This window comes from Balearica regulorum, chromosome 25 (assembly GCF_011004875.1).
Source record: "Balearica regulorum gibbericeps isolate bBalReg1 chromosome 25, bBalReg1.pri, whole genome shotgun sequence".
Taxonomy (NCBI): domain Eukaryota; kingdom Metazoa; phylum Chordata; class Aves; order Gruiformes; family Gruidae; genus Balearica; species Balearica regulorum.
This window is the reverse complement of record NC_046208.1, coordinates 1,106,971-1,124,955: the sequence shown is the minus strand read 5'-3', so window position 1 is coordinate 1,124,955 and position 17,985 is coordinate 1,106,971. Positions and strand designations below refer to the sequence as shown.

General features: G+C 44.2%; 1 protein-coding gene across 4 annotated transcripts in view; it reads left to right on the top strand.

Annotated features, from left to right (window-relative positions):
- Positions 1-17,972, top strand: part of MAGI3 (membrane associated guanylate kinase, WW and PDZ domain containing 3) — a 72,323-nt gene extending 54,351 nt beyond the window's left edge. The window contains exons 14-22 of one of the 4 annotated variants that reach the window (XM_075776114.1): positions 1,022-1,214; positions 2,412-2,597; positions 6,044-6,229; positions 9,631-9,733; positions 9,842-9,968; positions 10,477-10,620; positions 12,498-12,636; positions 14,258-14,347; positions 14,823-17,972. In XM_075776114.1, coding sequence (XP_075632229.1) covers positions 1,022-1,214; positions 2,412-2,597; positions 6,044-6,229; positions 9,631-9,733; positions 9,842-9,968; positions 10,477-10,620; positions 12,498-12,636; positions 14,258-14,307 — 1,128 coding nt within the window. In that variant the 3' untranslated portion in view covers positions 14,308-14,347; positions 14,823-17,972. Of the gene's footprint in view, positions 1-1,021; positions 1,215-2,411; positions 2,598-6,043; positions 6,230-9,630; positions 9,734-9,841; positions 9,970-10,471; positions 10,621-12,497; positions 12,637-14,257; positions 14,348-14,822 lie in introns of all 4 variants that reach the window. The other 3 variants (XM_075776113.1, XM_075776111.1, XM_075776110.1) reach the window with 3 other exon arrangements.
- The last annotated feature ends 13 nt before the right edge of the window (positions 17,973-17,985 follow it).

Genomic DNA, 17,985 nt, shown 5'->3' with positions numbered 1-17,985 from the left:
ATGTCAGGGGCTGTTTCTCAGCCATCCAGTTAAGAGGAAAAACTTTTGGAATAGACACTCATAGACTGCTTTCTGATTGCAGTTAAGCAATATGGCTTTCACCATTCACAGCTGCGATCCAGCGCTAGTTTTTTTTTTTTTTAATCCCTAACATGCATTTAAGGAAAAGGAAGAGCAAAACCAAAGAATTTGACTTCTGTTGCACTTTATAGCATTTGTGGTGTTTTGTTTCCATAACAGCCAGAGCTGTTGGTAAGTGTCAAGCTAATGTCATGACGTGTAGATGATCTGCTCACCATTGCTTAACCTCAACGACTACTGGCCATAATTATTCTTAATCTTTCACTTAACCGGAATGTGATTCCAGCATATGAAATTGTGTTTGTTCTTATCTGTGTTACATTTAGTAGCACTTTATGATGTGGGGGTAGACAAAATTGATAAGGGCAGTGCAGCAGTTTGAATTCATTATCTAATCACCAAAAGCTGTGCACTGAAAAAACTTCAAGCATGGAACTGTCTACTTTTCAGCAGTGAAGTTGAGTTCTTTCAAAAGCTTTTACTTCTTCCGCAAACACTCTGGCCTAGTCTTGGTAAAAAAAAAAAAAAAAAAAAAAAAAAAAGTGGAATACATGGCTTTCGTGTCGATAATTTCTGAGAAATCATGTATACATAGTAAGTACACAGTGTATGCTTATGTCAAAAATCGGGCTCTTTAACAAACTGAGAAATACGCTCAAGAGATAGCGATGCTTCCAGAATTCATGGAAATTAAAAATTCCCCCAAACTTTGCGTATTTACAGAATGCTTTGAGCCCCCAAATTGTATCCACTCAGTCATCTTGTGCAAAGTGTTTCACAGCTGGCTGTGTTTCTACTGGAATTGGACAGTCAGATAATCTTGAAAAATACCTTCCCAAAAGCCCTCACCTGTCTGCATTCACCTGCATCCCCCCACCATTACGTGTTCTGATGAGTTCAAGTTCTGCCGTTCAAACCCCTGGCTCTGCTCTGCTGGCAGATTTACATTGGAGCCATAATCCCGTTGGGAGCAGCAGAAAAAGACGGCAGGCTTCGAGCTGCGGATGAGCTGATGTGTATCGATGGGGTTCCTGTTAAAGGGAAGTCGCACAAGCAAGTTTTGGACTTAATGACCAGTGCTGCACGGAACGGTCAGGTGCTGCTCACAGTCCGGAGGAAGATCTTCTTTGGTGGTACGTGTCTGTCTGTCCAGAGTGGGGACTGCAGGACACAGATCTGGCTAAAGGAATGCTTATTTTTGTAATCAGATCGACTAAAGCTGCCCTGAAGCTCATCAGTTATTGCACTAGAGCTGAGCAGCCTGAGATTCAGGAGGGTCAGCTACAATTCTGAGCAAGTGGAAAAAAAGCACAATTTAATACGCTGATGCTTTGGTACTTGCTCGTTTGCACTGCTTGGACAGGTAAGGCTCTGAAAATTGATGGCAGTGGTGTTTTCTTCAAAGCTTTTTGCAGATACTAATTAGAAGAGCCGCTAATGCTATGCATTAATAACACAACGTCTTTTCTGTACAACATGCTGTATTCTCCAGTCTCCTGGCATCTGTGTAGCAAGAATAAGTGCATTCAAACCAGAAATGATTCGGGGCAGCATCTTGTGGTTCTGCAGTTTTAGATCAGAGTCCAGAGCGGCAGTGTACAGAAGATTATTGTCCTTGACTCGATGATGCTGATCATGTCACTGACAGAGCTGGGATGGGGTTCAGGAGAACTGGTAGTGGTCCCCTGTTCCAATTAGCAACCAGTATTGCTTTTCCACTGCGTTAGTCAACTGTTAATTCTGAGTATAGACAAGAAAAAGGAAAAAAATATTTTTAAGATCAATTCTCAATTTCTTTTAAGATGCCTTCTCATAGATAGACTACTTGGGGACCAAAATGTTGTAGGTTTCCTGAAAGAAAACCTGGTTTCAGTCTTCAAACTGCCTCTTGAAAAACGTTCCATTGTTCCAAGTAAGCAGTTGTTCCTCCCTTAAGATAGCAATAGTTGTAGTTTGTAGCTGGATCTCTGCCGTAGATCTTGTACTTGTAGCATGCAGAAAACCTACGATCTTTTTTTACTATAAAAAGGCATCAGATCACTGACAGAGTCTGTGCACACACTGCCCAGTCTGTTCGGCTATGCAACCGGTGTGCAGCGGGCTTTCCTTGCACAACTGTGCACAGCTGTGTAGGACTCTGAATGCTTTATCCTGCATCTGATTTCTGTTTGATCCAAATTGTACTGTTAATAAACTCACACCTTACTTTCCCAGGCAGACAGCGTTTCCTCGTGCTGGCACTGATAGCGATGCGTACAGTTTTGTGTAGTTGCTTGGTAAAACAGCAGTATTGGGTTTTCCTTATTTGCTGTTTGTCTGTTACCTGCAAGGGGAAAAGCAACCAGAGGAGGAGGAGTCGCAGCCTGTCTTGACACAAAACGGCTCTCCTCGACTGAATCGCGTAGAGTTTGCAAACCTGCAGTCCCCAGAGGTCTATGATGTCCGTCTGCAGCGGAAGGAGAACGAAGGATTTGGCTTTGTCATCCTTACCTCAAAGAACAAACCTCCTCCTGGTGGTAAGTGCTGTGTTCTGGCGGCTTCTGCAGGGATTTCTCTTTCTTTGATGCGGCGGTGGTACCTACGCAGCACTCCGCATAGATACAGTCGTCTTTCACAGTGTTTCACAGCCCGACCAGCTGAGGCTCGGTCTGTTTGGCTTCATGTTTATGCTCTTTTTCACCCAGCTGTGACAGAAGTGAGGAGCAGGGGGGGGACGTGTATCACACGCAACCAGCCTGTACACAGGAGTGTGTAGTTGTCACAGGACAGTCTTCAGGGCGTGGATAGTTGTCAGGCTGTGGTGGTGATGTCGATTCTCACACTGCCTTAATTCATAGGCATTTTAATGGAAGTATAGGTTCAACTTTGGCTTTATATTACCTGCTCAGGTAGGTATTTCTTATTTTGGGGATCTGAGAAAGTAGAGACTGCAGCACTTGGAACAAAGTGATGAAGTTGTTACTGTCGGGGTGTTTGTCTAGAAAGATCATCAAAATGAAAAAGTAGTGTGCTCTGGTATTGCAGTTCTGATACATGGCCACAGCTTCAGGCGTAGCTGTAAAGATAAACAGCCAAATAACCAAGGTTAAAAGCAAAAATAAAAAAGAAATGGGGATGAGTGAGAGAAGGTGCTTGCAAGAAACCCTGGAGTCCAACTCGGTGAATGGGAAGATCCGTGATGCCCTGCACAGGACCAGTTCCGCTCGGTGTAATCGAGCGTGTTTGTACTCCCCGTGCTGATGGCTGCTGCTTCCCCAGCAGTGCCAGGTTGAGACTGTTGAGCGGTTTTTGCACGAGGTGGCGAGTAGGATCATCCTCCTGAGGTTCATCCCCTTTGGCCATCGGGTTTGGGTTGTCTGTGGCAGCCCTCAAAATGCAACCCAGCTCAGTGTGTTCACCCACAAAGTTCACTCAGTGCACTGACATTAAGGTACAGATAACTCCTGAAATCCTTACTTGATTCCTTTAGTTCCTTAGTGTAAATCACCCTTCTGAAACATAACGATGAGCTGAAAGTGTATCTCTTTTTTTATTGAGCCTCAGACATTTTCTTCTGTTTTTCCACTTCGTTTTACTGCACAATAAGAAACCAGCAGGAGCCCAAAAAAACCCCGTTTCTAAATAACGTTGTGCTGAATTCATATGATGTGTATTTAGAGTGCGATGCAGTCTTGGCTCAGACGATGCCTTTTCAGGAACGTTAGAGCCAGCCGCTCTGGAAGCGCCTGGCACAGCTGGAGCGGTGGGATGGCGCAGCGGCAGTGGTCCACGCGCGGAGCTGCCCACTGCTGTCACGTTCCCGTGGCAACGGCAGGGTGAGATGTCACCTTCCCCTGTGTGATGCTGCGCACATGATCGTGTCCCGCGTCAGAGTGGCCGTGGGCTGACAGTGTGTTGTCTGGTCAGTCAGATATTAAGAAAAAATGTGATAAACAGAATTATTCTATAATATATTTGTATTCTGTTATAATATAACCATACTACAGACAATGTTTTTGTCTTAGAATCTGCTGCAAATCTCTGTTTATTTGATATTGCAACTGAAAGTAGAAGCCAAATGAAAACAATTGCAGTGCTGAAAAGGTAAGCCCTGTGGTCTCAGCTGTTTGTAACGCACAGGAAAAAAAGAGACGCTGGTGCATCCACAGGCTGTGCTGTGCAGAACTTTTCTGTGCCACAGTTTATCACGAAGCTACAGTGTTCTTCTAAAGCCAGGATATTTTAAAGCAAGCAATCAGCAATTGAGTCTGCAACCCTGCAGTGTGTTACTCTTCACAGTTGGCTCTTAGGTTTATATAATACTTAAAAAAACAGTCTATTAAGGGAAGTGTAATTAAAATTTAAACTCAGGGTAAGTGCTAGAAGGCATCACTGTCTGTTCCTTTGCAGTAACTTCTGCACATGCTAGCTCATTAAAACAATTCTTGATGGTTTTTTAATCTTGGGCAGTTGATGATGCTGTGAAAGTGTTTCAGATTTGCTGTCATGGTTTTGAAAAGCCAGCTGATAATCCTGGCAGGCGCATAATGTTCCTCACCTCTCCGATCCCTCAGAGAAAAGCACGTTTGGGAGAGCAGCAGCTACAGGTATCCATCAAACCCACTTCAGGCTTTGGAGATACAACCAGGCTTTCACATGAAGTGCCAGGAAGAGCGTTTATGAAAGGTGTGGAGGACAGTCTGGAGAGGTTTGGAAATGAGTTACAAAGGAGCTGTGCAGCAGTTCCTGCGCAGAAGAGCTCTGATGAGATTTGGGAAGGTCAGGAGCCAATTTTGCTATGCTTTCGGGCATCCAGATGAATGAAAGGCTGTTTTAGACGCCTGGGAAAGCATGCTGACTGATGTGCTTTGATGTAATGCGAATCTGCTCTGTCAGGGCCACGGCGGCATGCAAGCAGCTCAAGGAGCCGCTCTTTTGCCCCGGGTTTTGGTAGGCTCCTCCCGTCACAGCGGCTTCTCACTGGCTGCCGAGTGCCATCTGCAGTGCTGACGTTGGGTCAGCAAACCAGAAACCAAATCTCTCCCCGAGCACCGTCATGGGTCTCGGCGGGGAGAGCGCGGGAGCCATGGTGCTCTTCACCGGAGGAAACGCTGTGCTGGAGTGGAACATCCCTCCCTCCTTGTGTCTTTTTAGTCCTGCTTATTCCTGTATCTCTGTTCACCTCTGGGAAAGTAACTAAAAGCAGTCTTTTTTCCTTCTACTTCTTGTAAAATTCCTTCTTTTCCCTGTTCTGTCTTTTTCTGGCCCTGTTGCTTTGGCCTCTAGAGGAGTCTGTATCCAGAGCAGCGTGTCCCTGTGGGATGAACTGAGGAAACCATGCCAGGGGAGCTAGCTAAAATTCAAGACAATTATTTCAGGTGCAAGTTCATCTCAGCAGGAACAGGGAACAGGTCTGTGCAGAGCTGAGCTAGCACACCTTGCTGTGCTGCTTGAGTATGCCGAGATGCTCACCAGTGCTTAGTAACCAAGCTAGTCTCTGGCAGGAGAAGTTTGAGTTCCTTTTGAAGTGTATTTAAGGCTTAATTTTTGTTTGCAAGGAGGAAGAGACAACCCGTGCATCCAGATTTCTATTAAACTGGATTGTGCGTAACACTCTCTGAGTCCACGCAGTGCTCCAGGGTCTCTGCGTGAAATGGAAAACAATAGATTATGAGCTGCAAAACAAACCGTTTCAGAGCGCTCCTGGGACACGTGGTCTTACTCATCCCTTTGCAGATCTGACCCGTTTCTTTGCTGTGTTTTCCTTTAGGCACAACTTGTACGTGACAAGGCCGTGCGGCCAGGGGCTGGCGTTTCCATTCACTCTGCTGAGCGGAGGTTTCTTCTGGCTTTTCTTGTGCCAGCAGTGCTGCCCTTGGGAGCAGGAGCGGTCTCTGGGATGACTCTGGCAATTCTGGGTCTGGGTGATGCTTATCTGACATGAATATTAATCGTGTTGCCATGTTTGTTCTTGATTTCCTAGTGATTCCTCACAAGATCGGGCGAGTTATAGATGGGAGCCCAGCTGACCAGTGCGGGAAGCTGAAAGTGGGAGACCGCATCTCGGCGGTGAATGGTCAATCCATCGTTGAGCTCTCGCACGACAGCATAGTGCAGCTGATCAAGGACGCGGGCAACGTGGTGACTCTGACTGTCGTGGCCGAGGAAGGTAAGGAGGGTGCGTGGCCCCAGAAGGTGGATGGATCTTATCACACTACCAAAGCCTGATGTTTGTAACTTCTGAAGTTAATTCACTTAAAGTGGAGTATTTTAAGATGTTTGGAAATTAAAGAAAAGAGACTGAAGCTCAGCCATTTGCTCTGGAAGTGCTGAAGGCAGGTGGGGCAGAGACAGCCAGCTGCCAAGGTGGTTCTACTAAAAAGTAAGGTACAAGTATTAATGACACGATGCAGGGTAAGAGAAATGCTCGTGGTTTCTTATATGAGAGATGGGGAAGCTACAGCAGACATGGGATGAGGCTCAGCAAGAAAATCTTGTCGCCCCCAGGCAGTGCCCATCTCTTTGTTCCAGATGTGGGACGTGCTCCTGAGATGCGCTGGAGCGGCTGTGCTGGGCAGAGCTGGGGTGCTCTGGGGCTGCAGGGACACCCGCTTTGCAGATCCTCTCCATTTAGGCACTCAGGTTTTCCTTCCTGCCACGTTAAAATACACAAATGGCCTAACGCTGCGTCCCTGGGCTATAACAGAAAGATTCTGTAGTTCTTCTGTCTGCCAAAACTACCCTTAGAAAAATGGTCACGTCCCACCGTGAAAACCTTGCTCAGGGTTTTCCTGCAGAGCCCCCCAGGCTGCTAGCAAATTCTTCACGCACAACTGCCATGTCATCTAAGCAGCAAAGCGAGTGTTTGTGGCTGCAAAGTCCCATCTTTAGAGACCGTATTTTTAATGAAAGCTCCCACGCAACACTGCGTTCAATACAGTATTGTTCCTACACAAACAGTCACTATAAATATGTGCAATCCAATCATTTGAAGAGAAAAGCTGTTTTCCTGCCCTGCTTACTGCTGCATTTTTCTGGATTGCTGCTTGTGGGTTTAATTAAATTTGCTATCTTTATTTTACCAGAAAGTTGGCTTTCTTCGCCTTTTAAATAATAAATACCTAAAGTCAGAATGTGAATAAAGCCAACAGATTATTCTCTAATTTCACATTAATTGCAAATATTTAACATGCTCACCTGTAATACAGAGTTTCAGACTTGATTTTCCTTTTTGTTAATGCTTAAAGCAGAGAGACTTCTATAAATTGTTATTTTTCCATTAAGATTTTAATTTTTATAAACCTAATACATTCCAGTTTGTAGGGACACACCTCAAAGCAGTTTCCCAGGGCAGTGTTTATAATGCATCTGAAGTTTGAGTTGGTTGCATTAGATCTGTTTCTCTGAGGCTCTTAATTGGGTTTGTTTTCAAAAGAAGCTTTCTGAATATAACATTTTTGTCCCTTATTTATGCATGACTTTACCTGGACTCTCTGTAAGAGCTTAGCTTTTCTCACTTCCTCAATTACAGGTTTAGACCCAAAATGTAGAGATAAAACAAGAACCTGGGGAGACCCAACAAAGAGAGGGAAGGGGAAAAAGAAAGTCAGGAGTGGGTGATAAAACAAGACTGAACAGACCAGTCAGAAAAAACGTGTGCCTTAGAGGAGCTGGACTTGGCGTGCTTCAGATGTAAAGAATTTTGTGGCCATGAAGAAGAGAGAAGCAGAACCTGTTCCACAGAAATGGGAATATATCACCACTTAAAATTCTCCTTGGTTTAGCTGAGAAATACGGTTTAGCTCGCAGCATTCCCCTCCGCACCGCAGACTCCCGTAGGAAGCCAGTGTGGATCTGAATTTCCCCGCTGGGCTGCGGGGAGAGACCTGAGCTTCGCAGGGATGGTGTGCAAGACAGTGGTTAGCACCGAGGAAGATGCAGGATGTAACTCCAGAGAGAAAAATGCCCGTTTTGCCAGAAGCTGTTCAGCATCACAAAGCATAAACCCTAATAGAGTTTGCTGTTCCCCGGTGCATCGTCCTCAGTGCTGTCCTCTGAGACTGGCGGTGAAAATACTGCCTTGTACCCTTCCCTCTCCCTCCTAGCTTTCACAGATGTGTGATCTTTGCTTTTCATATGAATAAACGAATTCCACTTCATGCGCCAGAAGACATTCTTTAACATTTTTCACGAAAGCAGAAGCCTGTCAGCTTTTGTCATGTATTAGCTGGAAACACAAGAGAGCAGGCTGAAAAGAGGACTGGAGAATTTGTACAAACAGATGGCGTTTTTCTTGCCTGTGCTTCTAAATTAAAACTCTGAGTATAAACCAGGGGTAAAAGTTGACATTTTGTCTCTAGAGAAAAACCTCTTTAAGGCATGTCATAGTAATAGCACCAAGCAGTCCCGTGAAGGACTCGAGAGGTCTCGCATACCTGAGAAATTCGGTCTAATAATAGGCATTATGTTTTCCTTCCCTTAAGATGCTCGAGCGCTTGGTATGTTTTACTGGGGTTTTGTTTGTCCTTAACTGAGAAACGCAGTAACGTGATGGACCTACCGGAGGGCTGGAACGTCTCTAGTTTGGGTGCTTGGGATTTTTTTTTTTAATAAACTCCTTCTCAGGAAAAGGAGTTTATTAGATTATAATTCAGCACATGAGTTTATCTTGGGCCACTACTTGCTATTTCAGGCTCTAGCTAAGAGGCAGCTTTTTGCGTAGAGTATGGTTCATTACTCTTAAGTGACAGAGGCATTTTGTATCCTGAAACATGGGGTTTTTTTTTCAGAAATGCACTGGATTTATTATGAAGTGTACAATTACTGTATTTTGTGTGGAAGGGAAGATAATCTTAAGCTATTTTAGAAGATTTTATTAAAATGTCATTACGCTGTAATTTTTCCTTAGCCGTTGGGAGAAGGTGAAACACTTTACAATTCTCACTGATAACCTGTCAATGGACTAGTCCCTCCAGCGTGGTTGTGGGACCAGTGTGTAACCTTTCCTACAGCTGGCCGGTATCAAACTCTCCGTTGTGCCTTAAACGAGTTGAGCGTTTCCCTCCATCATTAGGGTCTTCACCTCTGAATCCTCATTGCCCCTGCAGATCCTCATTCTCCTCTTACCTTTAAAAAGGGGTATGTTCTCAAATGGGCATTAGTCTTCACCTCTTGCAAAATTTTATTATATTGAATATCCCAACCAACTTCATGGATCTGATTAGCCCTAATCCCTTCTGGTCTTTATCAACTTGCAGACAGTCTAAAACCCTTCTGTTCACGTCTGGTTCAGTTAAAATCGTCTTGTTTTTCTGAGGAAAAGCAGCGTAGGTAAGAATAAAATTCCTAGGAATTTATTCCATGGAACCAACGAACTGCACTTGGGTTCCTGGCTTAATGGTGTTAGACCTTGGAAAATCCTCTTCACCTTGTGACTGCAGCGAGCTGAGCTCACAGCATCCTTGGGAACAGCGCACACAGCGCTGATGGTCACTGTGCTCTCGTGGCAAGCGTGCCAGCTTTATGTTTGGGAAGTTCTCTCTGACTGTCAATTTTATTTGGATTTATTAGAACACCGTGGTCCTCCGTCAGGAACAAACTCGGCCAGGCAGAGTCCAGCTCCACAGCACCGACCGCTGGGATCAGCACAGATCAACCCTTCCGGTGCAGACAGGTACGGTGCTTTTGGGTTTGGCAAAAGGAACTGAAAACAGCTAGAAGAGCTTCACCGGGAGGATTGTTAACGCAAAGGTAACATCCACGTCCTTTTACCTCTCTGTAGGGGAGCTACAGAAGGTGAAACTGGAAAAGAAGTTTCAAGTAGTTACAGACTTTCCTGGCCCGAGCATAAGCACTTGACACAATCCGATGCTGGTGTTGCTTCGGTTGTTGGCAGCCGTCACTCCCAGGTACAGTAACCATCCAGAGGGCACGGAGATGTGCAAAATACTCGTCCGTCAAGACACTGCAGTGGCATTGCCACAGAGTATTTCAAAGCAGAACAATAAAACATTTCCCTGTCAGACGTGGGTAGAAAAGTTGCATGTAAAAATGCTTTAAAGTGTTTCACAGAATGTTTTTGCTAATGTTTTAAATTTTATTATCTCCTTAGTGTAGTTGAATACTCGTGATAAAAGAAACAGAAAATGCAACAGGGCTACTACAGACCCTTTGGCAGTGTTTCTTAAAGAAATTTCATGCATATCTAAAACTTAGAAGGAAAAATGTTCTGTATGTTTAGTCTTAGAATGAAACCGTTACATGTAGTCATACATGAGTTGTGATGAATTCAGTTCAAATCGTGGATTGCATGTTTCTCAAAATATAGAAATGTGAGAAGCATTTTTCCAGAAAAACAAATGTTTAAATCTGCCTACAGGTCCTCATCTTTTTTTTTTCCTCTGACTTCCCACACAGAACCCTGGCTGTTTCCCAGTAGAGTTGGAAAGGGGCCCTCGAGGGTTTGGGTTCAGCCTTCGGGGAGGGAAGGAATACAACATGGGCTTATTCATCCTTCGACTTGCTGAAGATGGGCCAGCTGTCAAAGATGGGAGAGTACACGTGAGTCCGTCCTCTCTAATCAATTTGTTGATCGGGTTGGCCTTTTGACACATTAATTTACCCATAGTGGCCACAAACTTTGTTTTTTCATGAGGGCAGGGTCCCAGCAGGTAGAACAGCATCTGGGCAGCTGCCCTTCTTCCAGCTGTTCCTGTGCAAATGCAGTGGCTTTTAAAGGAGAGCTCTGGCCATCCAAACTGAACTGTCCACCCCTGCTTGAGTTACAGCAATGTACGTGTCCCAGGGCGTGAGCCGCAGTTACTCAGGATACTTTAGGAGCCCAGACAAGACATTGCACGGTGGAGCAGAAAGCTGAAAGGAGAATCGTTGCCCAAGTCAGTGAATTTGCAAGGAATGTGTGTATGCAGTGTGCTATTGCTGTTCTGTGCCACATTTGAAGATGTAAGCCTACCTTTTTTCAAATATTATGATGTTAATTCTTACGTTTAAGGAATTCACTTTCAGATCTTGTAGAAAAGCAAAATCTATGGGTACAATAGCAAAGAACGATGGTACGTGAGAATCTGTGACTGCTGCCCAGAGCTGAATTTTCAGAGCTGGAGCGTGAAGCTGGGCCAGGTGCCCGTGAGATGCCGTCCCAGCTGCAGTCCTGGTGCTTCACTGCACGTGTGGGCGCCGGCACCAGGCTCTGCCTCCATTTGTACTGTGGTTTGCAAAACGGGGCTGACACAGACACTTGCTGGGGCTACTGTGAGGCTTAATCAGATGTGACAGTCTTAAGTATTGTTAACTTTTATTATCCTAATTCTTTACAGTAATTAGCTTTTTCCCCTCCAGCTTGAGAGACTATGTGAGTGTAGCATTTAGTACTAGTATTTTTTCTTGCATTGCTCCTTCAAGTGGTGTTACACTGAGCTCCAGGGCTTTGCTTTCCGGGCAGGAGCAACCAACAGGCTCCTCGCTGACCACACTCTGCTTCGTGCGGACGAAGGCAGGGGGTGGTGGGGGCACGGTGGCAGCGGGATGCAGCTGAAAGCGCCCCAGCTCTCGCAAGGTGACCCCCACGCTGGACGTGGGCCCTCAGCACTCTGGTGTAACCCCTCCACCACCGAGCACCGTGCTGCGCAGGGGATCGTTGCGGCGGTGGATGCAGCCACGTCCGCTCTGCTGTGTGTCCCCAGCAGTTCAGAGCACAAGAGGGGCTGCGCTCGCCCAGCATCAGGTTTTTCACCATTTTCACATCATTCAGTTTTTTCAGCTGGAAAACGGTGTCATTTCCTGGCTGCGCTTTAAAACAGCGAAGAGGAATTTCTCACCCGGTCAGTGGCAGCTGAGCGTGACGGGAGGCAGTCGTGCAGCGTCCTGTCCTGTCCGATGAGTAACCAGCCAGTGACCTCCTTTGGCAGAGACAGTTTGTTTAACAAAGCGCAGTCAGTCTCTAATTTAAACGGCTAATTTTATGTACTAGTGACATCCATTGGCTGATCCACGTATTGCGAAACAGGTTTCATGACTTTTTGCGGGTGTGCTATCCAACCCCCTTCCAGCTGCCTGCAGAGTTAATGTGAGCTGTAATTACCTGCCCAGGACCTCTCTAAGTTGCTAATTGGCCTCAGAGACCTCAGGACTGATAACTGCAGAGTGGTGATCTTTCCTACCTGGATTAAAAAATCCTTTCCTTCCATAAAACCCGTTGTGCCGTGGCAGCGTTCCGCTCTGCAGTAAGTGTGGAGCAGTTGCTCTGCTCCTTACCTCGTTAGAGGGACTTGAGACAGGCGCGTGGTGCCAGGTTTGACGTGGTTCATCCGTGGTTTGACGAGCTCCCTCCATACGATGATCCAGAATGAAAACACATTCAAGCAGCTTACGATGTCAAAGATTCACAAAGACTAACCCGATTGCTCTTTTCTCGTCAGGTTGGTGACCAAATCGTTGAAATTAATGGAGAACCCACCCAAGGAATCACTCACACACGAGCCATTGAGCTGATTCAGGCTGGAGGGAATAAAGTTTTGCTGCTGCTGAGACCAGGGACTGGCTTGATACCAGATCACAGTATGTCATCTCCTGTGCTGTTTCGTTTTGAGGGTCCGAGGCAATGGAGTACAGTCTGATAAGGAGACTTTGGTGCTTGTTTGCCAAAATAGTTATTAGCAGTTCCCTCTTTGATAGCTCTGCAGGCTGCTTACGTTTATTTTAAAATACAAGGAATATTTTGGTAGAATTAACAGATGACAAGTGCCAAGGAATATTACACAGTGAGAAATCATTGCCTATTTGTAATTGTAATAAAGTTTCTCGGCTCTGTCCAAGCTAATCAAGCTTTTCTATAAAAATGTGATAATTAACACTGATTGCCTTTTAATTTAAAATTCTCTCTGATACAGTGCTCAGTTCAAAATACCTATGTTATTGAGAATATTGTTTCTCTACAGATTTGCTTCACTGTTTTTAGCCTTCTGAAATGTGGACTGCTTTGTTTTTCAAAGCCCAAACTTCGGAAAGCTTTGCTCTCAAAATGGATTCGGTTTGTTTAAAGTTGTGATTTCTGCATCTACACCAGGAAAGGACAACTTTGTAGGCAAAGAAAAAGGCAGGGCAGAAAAGCAAATCCTTGCAGGAGCTCTGAGTTCAGCTGCAGAGCACAGAACTGATGATTTTGAGTCTGATTTAGGAAACGCTCCAAAACTACAAATCAAAAAGACTTGTGGCTGTGGCAGTATTTTACAGTAAAGAACACTTTCTCTCTGAGTGCACATTTTAATCTTTTAATCCTAGATGCTGACACCATGATTCTGACGGTGAACTTTTTAATTTAAGAAAATTGTAAGGTCGTTTTTTCTGATGAGGAGCTTTTCACTAATAGTGACCATCATGAGCTTATCCTTTGAAAATTTTAACACACACAGTTTGAGCTACCAAATAGTTTGTCACATTCAGTCATTTACAGACGGCAACTGGCATCCACTCCAGGGATAAAATCTGCTCAGATCTTTCTCTGTTTCTTCCCTCCAGAGAGCTAGGACATGGCCCTTAACGTCTTACTGTTCCAACCTGCACAGCACAGTAAATCAGTGAATTAGCGCATGGCACGGAAACAGCCCATCTGTGAACGGCGAGGTCTGTTCTGGGCCATCTTGCTAAATTCCTGGCAGGCTGGGTTCATCTCTCTCACTGAATGACCTTGTTGTTGAGGGTGAAGGTTAAACGTAGCCCTCCTTGTGCTCGGAGGAGCTTCTCTCGAGGTCCAGCACTGACCAGCTAGAGGAGAGGGAGGCAGCGTGAGGCATCTCCAGCTCTCCTCACCAACAGCTATTTAAGCTTGGTATCATTTCAGCAGCGATAAATGCCATTTATCCTGCACCACGAGGGCTGTGCAGTAGTTGTCTGGAATCAGTCCAGGCCCTCATGTTCACCGAAGTCTCCTGAGCCTGAGGTGGAAACTCAGAATCCCAGAAAAGTCTGAAGGAACCTCCGGAGACCGTCTGGTCCAGCCCTGTGTCAGTGGGGTCTGCGACTGGGTTCAGCAACTTAGATGAGATCAGCAGCTGTGGAGAGGGGAAGGGTTTTGTTGCCTCCTGTCTTGCTGTTAATCATACATTTCTGATTGAAATCTTGCTTGCTGTACTCTGTGATTTTGGTATGTAGTTCTGGGCTTTTTCTCTTCCTCCTTCAGGTTTGGCTCCTTCCAGTCTGTGTCCCTACGTGAAACCTGAGCAACATTAAGGGCTTTCAGTGCTTTTCTTGGTTTTTCCTTAAAGACTTGGTAAATCTGCATGTCTTGTGTTTCATCTCTTCCTATTATTAAAGTGCAAAGCTATGAATAACCTCAGCTTTTCACCATTTTCAGTTTTCTTTTAGCATAACAGTTTCAGTTCATTTGGTTTTCTTATATTAAACAATGTAGGTCAGGGACTTTCTGTTTTGCAATTGTGCTATGTAGGCTCCAAAGTTGTGCTGATACAAGACCGTGTCAGTCCCACAGAGATCATGCCAGCATTCCAAGCACAAGTTTTTTTTCCCCAAATCACATCCTTATGGTTGTTGTAGGTTGTAGAACAGTGCAAGACAGAAAACTGACTAAATAAGACTTTGAGAGTGTGCCACTACATTATCTTTTTTAAATTGAAGATTTCATATAACATCCTGGAACCTCAGTAGTATGCACGTTTCTAAAATATTTAAGAGATTTTAAATTTTTTGGTAGTCATTTAGTCAAATCTCTCACTGTTCACTTCCAGGTGATTGGGATAGTTATAATCCATCTTCGTCAAATGTAATATATGAAGAACAGTCACCATTATCTTCATCTTCACATTCTGCTTCCCCATCTGAAGTGTGTTATTTACCAGTACCAGGAGAAGCTTTAACAAGAGTTCAGCTGTCTGAGAAACTGGAACAAGCAAAGAACACTGTGCCTGAAAAGATAAGCACTTTAACTGAAAACCAGTTTGAGATGAAGCCTCAGTCTTCTCCCCGGAGAACAAAGAACAGACAGGAATGTCCTTCCAGCCCTGGGTTTGAAATCACAAAAGGTAATTTGGAATTAAGGACCAGAAGAGACAGATCTGCGAGTCCAGAAAGGTTAGTGGCTGCTGAGGGACACGCTCACACGGGATTCCACAACCCCAGAAAAGGGGATCCTGAAAGAAGCTACGGCAATCTCTCACATAAATCTGACGGTTCCAGAAAGAGTGAGAGTAAACCCACAGAAATCGCGATGAACAATAGTAACAAGAAAGAGTATTCCAGTGGAAATCAAGGAAGGTCTGCCAGTCCCCAAAAGCATCTCGGTAAGCCAGGAAACGTAGACGCGGTAGGCAGGTTACAAGATTATCAAGACAGGACAGCTGGTGGTGATAGGATGACTGTTGAGCAATTGAAAGGTGGAAATGGTAAACCAGGAGTCACCAGGAAAGACACAAAGCAGAAAACTGCTGGAAAGACGGAAGGGTGGTCTCCAGAGTGGCAATATGCAGCATTTGGTGAGAGTAATCTTCCCCTCAGTGACTCTAGGAGAAACACATCTGAAGGCGAAAAAATGAAGAAGTCAGCCTCTGGAGAGCCAAGTTCCAGCAGATTCAAAACTTCCAGTCTTTCCAATATTCCGCTGCTTTCCATGGAGAAACAAAGAAGGCTAGAAACACAGGAGACTGTTACGCTGAACAGACAACGCGGAGAGAGACACATGGAGCTGCCCGATGAAACCAAAGATGATGGTATTTCCAAATCTGAGAGTAGTTCTCCAGTCAAGAAAACACCGATAACTCCTGGACCTTGGAGGGTACCAAGCACCTGTAAAGTCACCCAAACAGCAGGTGTGGCTGAAAAACGGGTCTGACTGACGCTTCTTTTTTTTTTTTAAAACGTTTTAATCACGTTTCTAATAATGGTCATTCAAAAGCATTGTTTCTTTTCACAAAATTGTTGTGTTTTTTTCAGAAACTGGTTAGAGGGTGGAAAGTATTTGATTCGTTCTTAAATTATCTAAGCTGCATGAAGGACCTTTTGGATTGCTTAAATGAAACTCTTCCATAAGCTGCTGTCCCCTTGTCCTCTTGACGGCGGTGTTCTGCTGCTCTCAACGTTGCACTGCTACGGCTTTCTCAGATAGTATTGTGAGTTTCTGAACAAAATTATTTAATGCCTATATTGCCAATGTGATCATGACTCACTTCTTGTTCTTGTGCCAAGTTATCTGCTGTATCCAGTCAGTCTAATCCTTCTCGTAGGTATTCCAGTCACAGAAAAGGCAAGGTTTTGTTTGAAATGGGTATTTTTGTCAAGAGCATGTTGCATGTTTACATAAGGAAATACACATGTTCTTACTGGTCCAGTAAGAAGATGGTTGAGTTGGTTCTATCAATTCTAGGGCAGAAAATGAGCCACTGATGCTGTTCAATTGATGTTTTTCTTAAATTTTTATACCTAATACAAAATCGTGTAGATAAAAATTCTATTTGGCATAATCAATGTTTTGTAATTTTGCTTTTTATGAACACAGCAAAATTGCTTTATTTTCTTGAGTCATAAGGATGCTTATAACAACTGTTTGCAAACGTCTGTCTGAAAAGAGAAAATCCTGGGTTCTGTTAAATAACATAACTCCTCGGGTTTCCCTTGTTGGCACCGCGTCATCCCGGCATTCTGTGAACGCAAGCAATGAGCGCGCCTTTATTTTCGGCCTCATTGTGGTGCTGTATGCTGAAGTCCCATCTCTAATTATTTAATGCTAGCTAGGAATCGGATTTTTCCCTCCGTGGAGGTAACAACTGACCTTTAGGACAGAACCAACTGCCATAGTAGCTTTCTTAAGTTCTTGCCTGTGTATATTAGAAGTCTCCCACGTGTTGTTTCGCCTGTGTGATCTGTTCTAGGAGTGCTGAACAGGCTGATACACCGGGTACAGGAGACTTAATGCCTGTTGTTGGGCTGTAATACAGTGTTTAAGAAGAGGGGTGTTACCGCCAGAAGCTGTGGACACGCAGTCCTACAGCTGTAAGAACAGCAGGCTGCATAAATCGAAGGGGTTTATTTTCTTCATAGCTTTAGTGATGAATTCCTGATGTTAGGTTTTTAATGACTGCAGAAAAATGGGAAAAGGAGCCTGTCGGTGCAGTCTGCAGGAGAAAGAAGTGTAAAAGGTCAAGCTTTACTTACTCGTGTTAAAATTCAAACTAATAGGGTTTGCTATTGGAAAGTGAGTATCTTGTTTTGGCTTTGAAACATTTAATGTTTTTAAAGCTTAATGAAGCACAGTGAATCAGTTCTGAGTTGAATTCTTTAGAAGCACAGATGACTACTCAATTTAAACAAAGACTTTGAAAATTAAATAGGCTTTAAAGCAGATCTGAACTGTGCTCTGCTGCTTGACGTTGGATGATCCATTGAGATTTGCTGCGTAGCGTAATACGTACAAATACTCCCTGTTGTGGAGTATGACTGTGAAAATATTTAATACTTTGAAGTAGCCTATGTAGATATTAACCATGTATTCTTAACAAGAGATTGTTTTATGTTCAGTTGTATGCACTTGCCCTAACCACCGAGTACAGTAACAAATCCAGACGTTGAATACGAAGATGAATTAGCACCACTGCAATTATTTCCCTGCCATCAACCGCCCCTATATTTTTTCTGTATGTTAATGTGACCTGATTTAGTGTCTTACCTGTGTGTGATTTCTCCTTCCATAGAACTTGTACCTGTACTTACTGTATGAGATGACTTAGCAACGTGGCCTTGGAATGCTAAGCAATGTATGGATGTACTGGGTGTAAATGTTTATATACTGTACAGCACCTTTATACATACTTCTGAGGTTCTGACTAGAGAGAGACCTGTAAATCGCTCATTATTTTTTATATAGATATTAAAAAGAAACTCCAGTTCATGGCCTGTTGG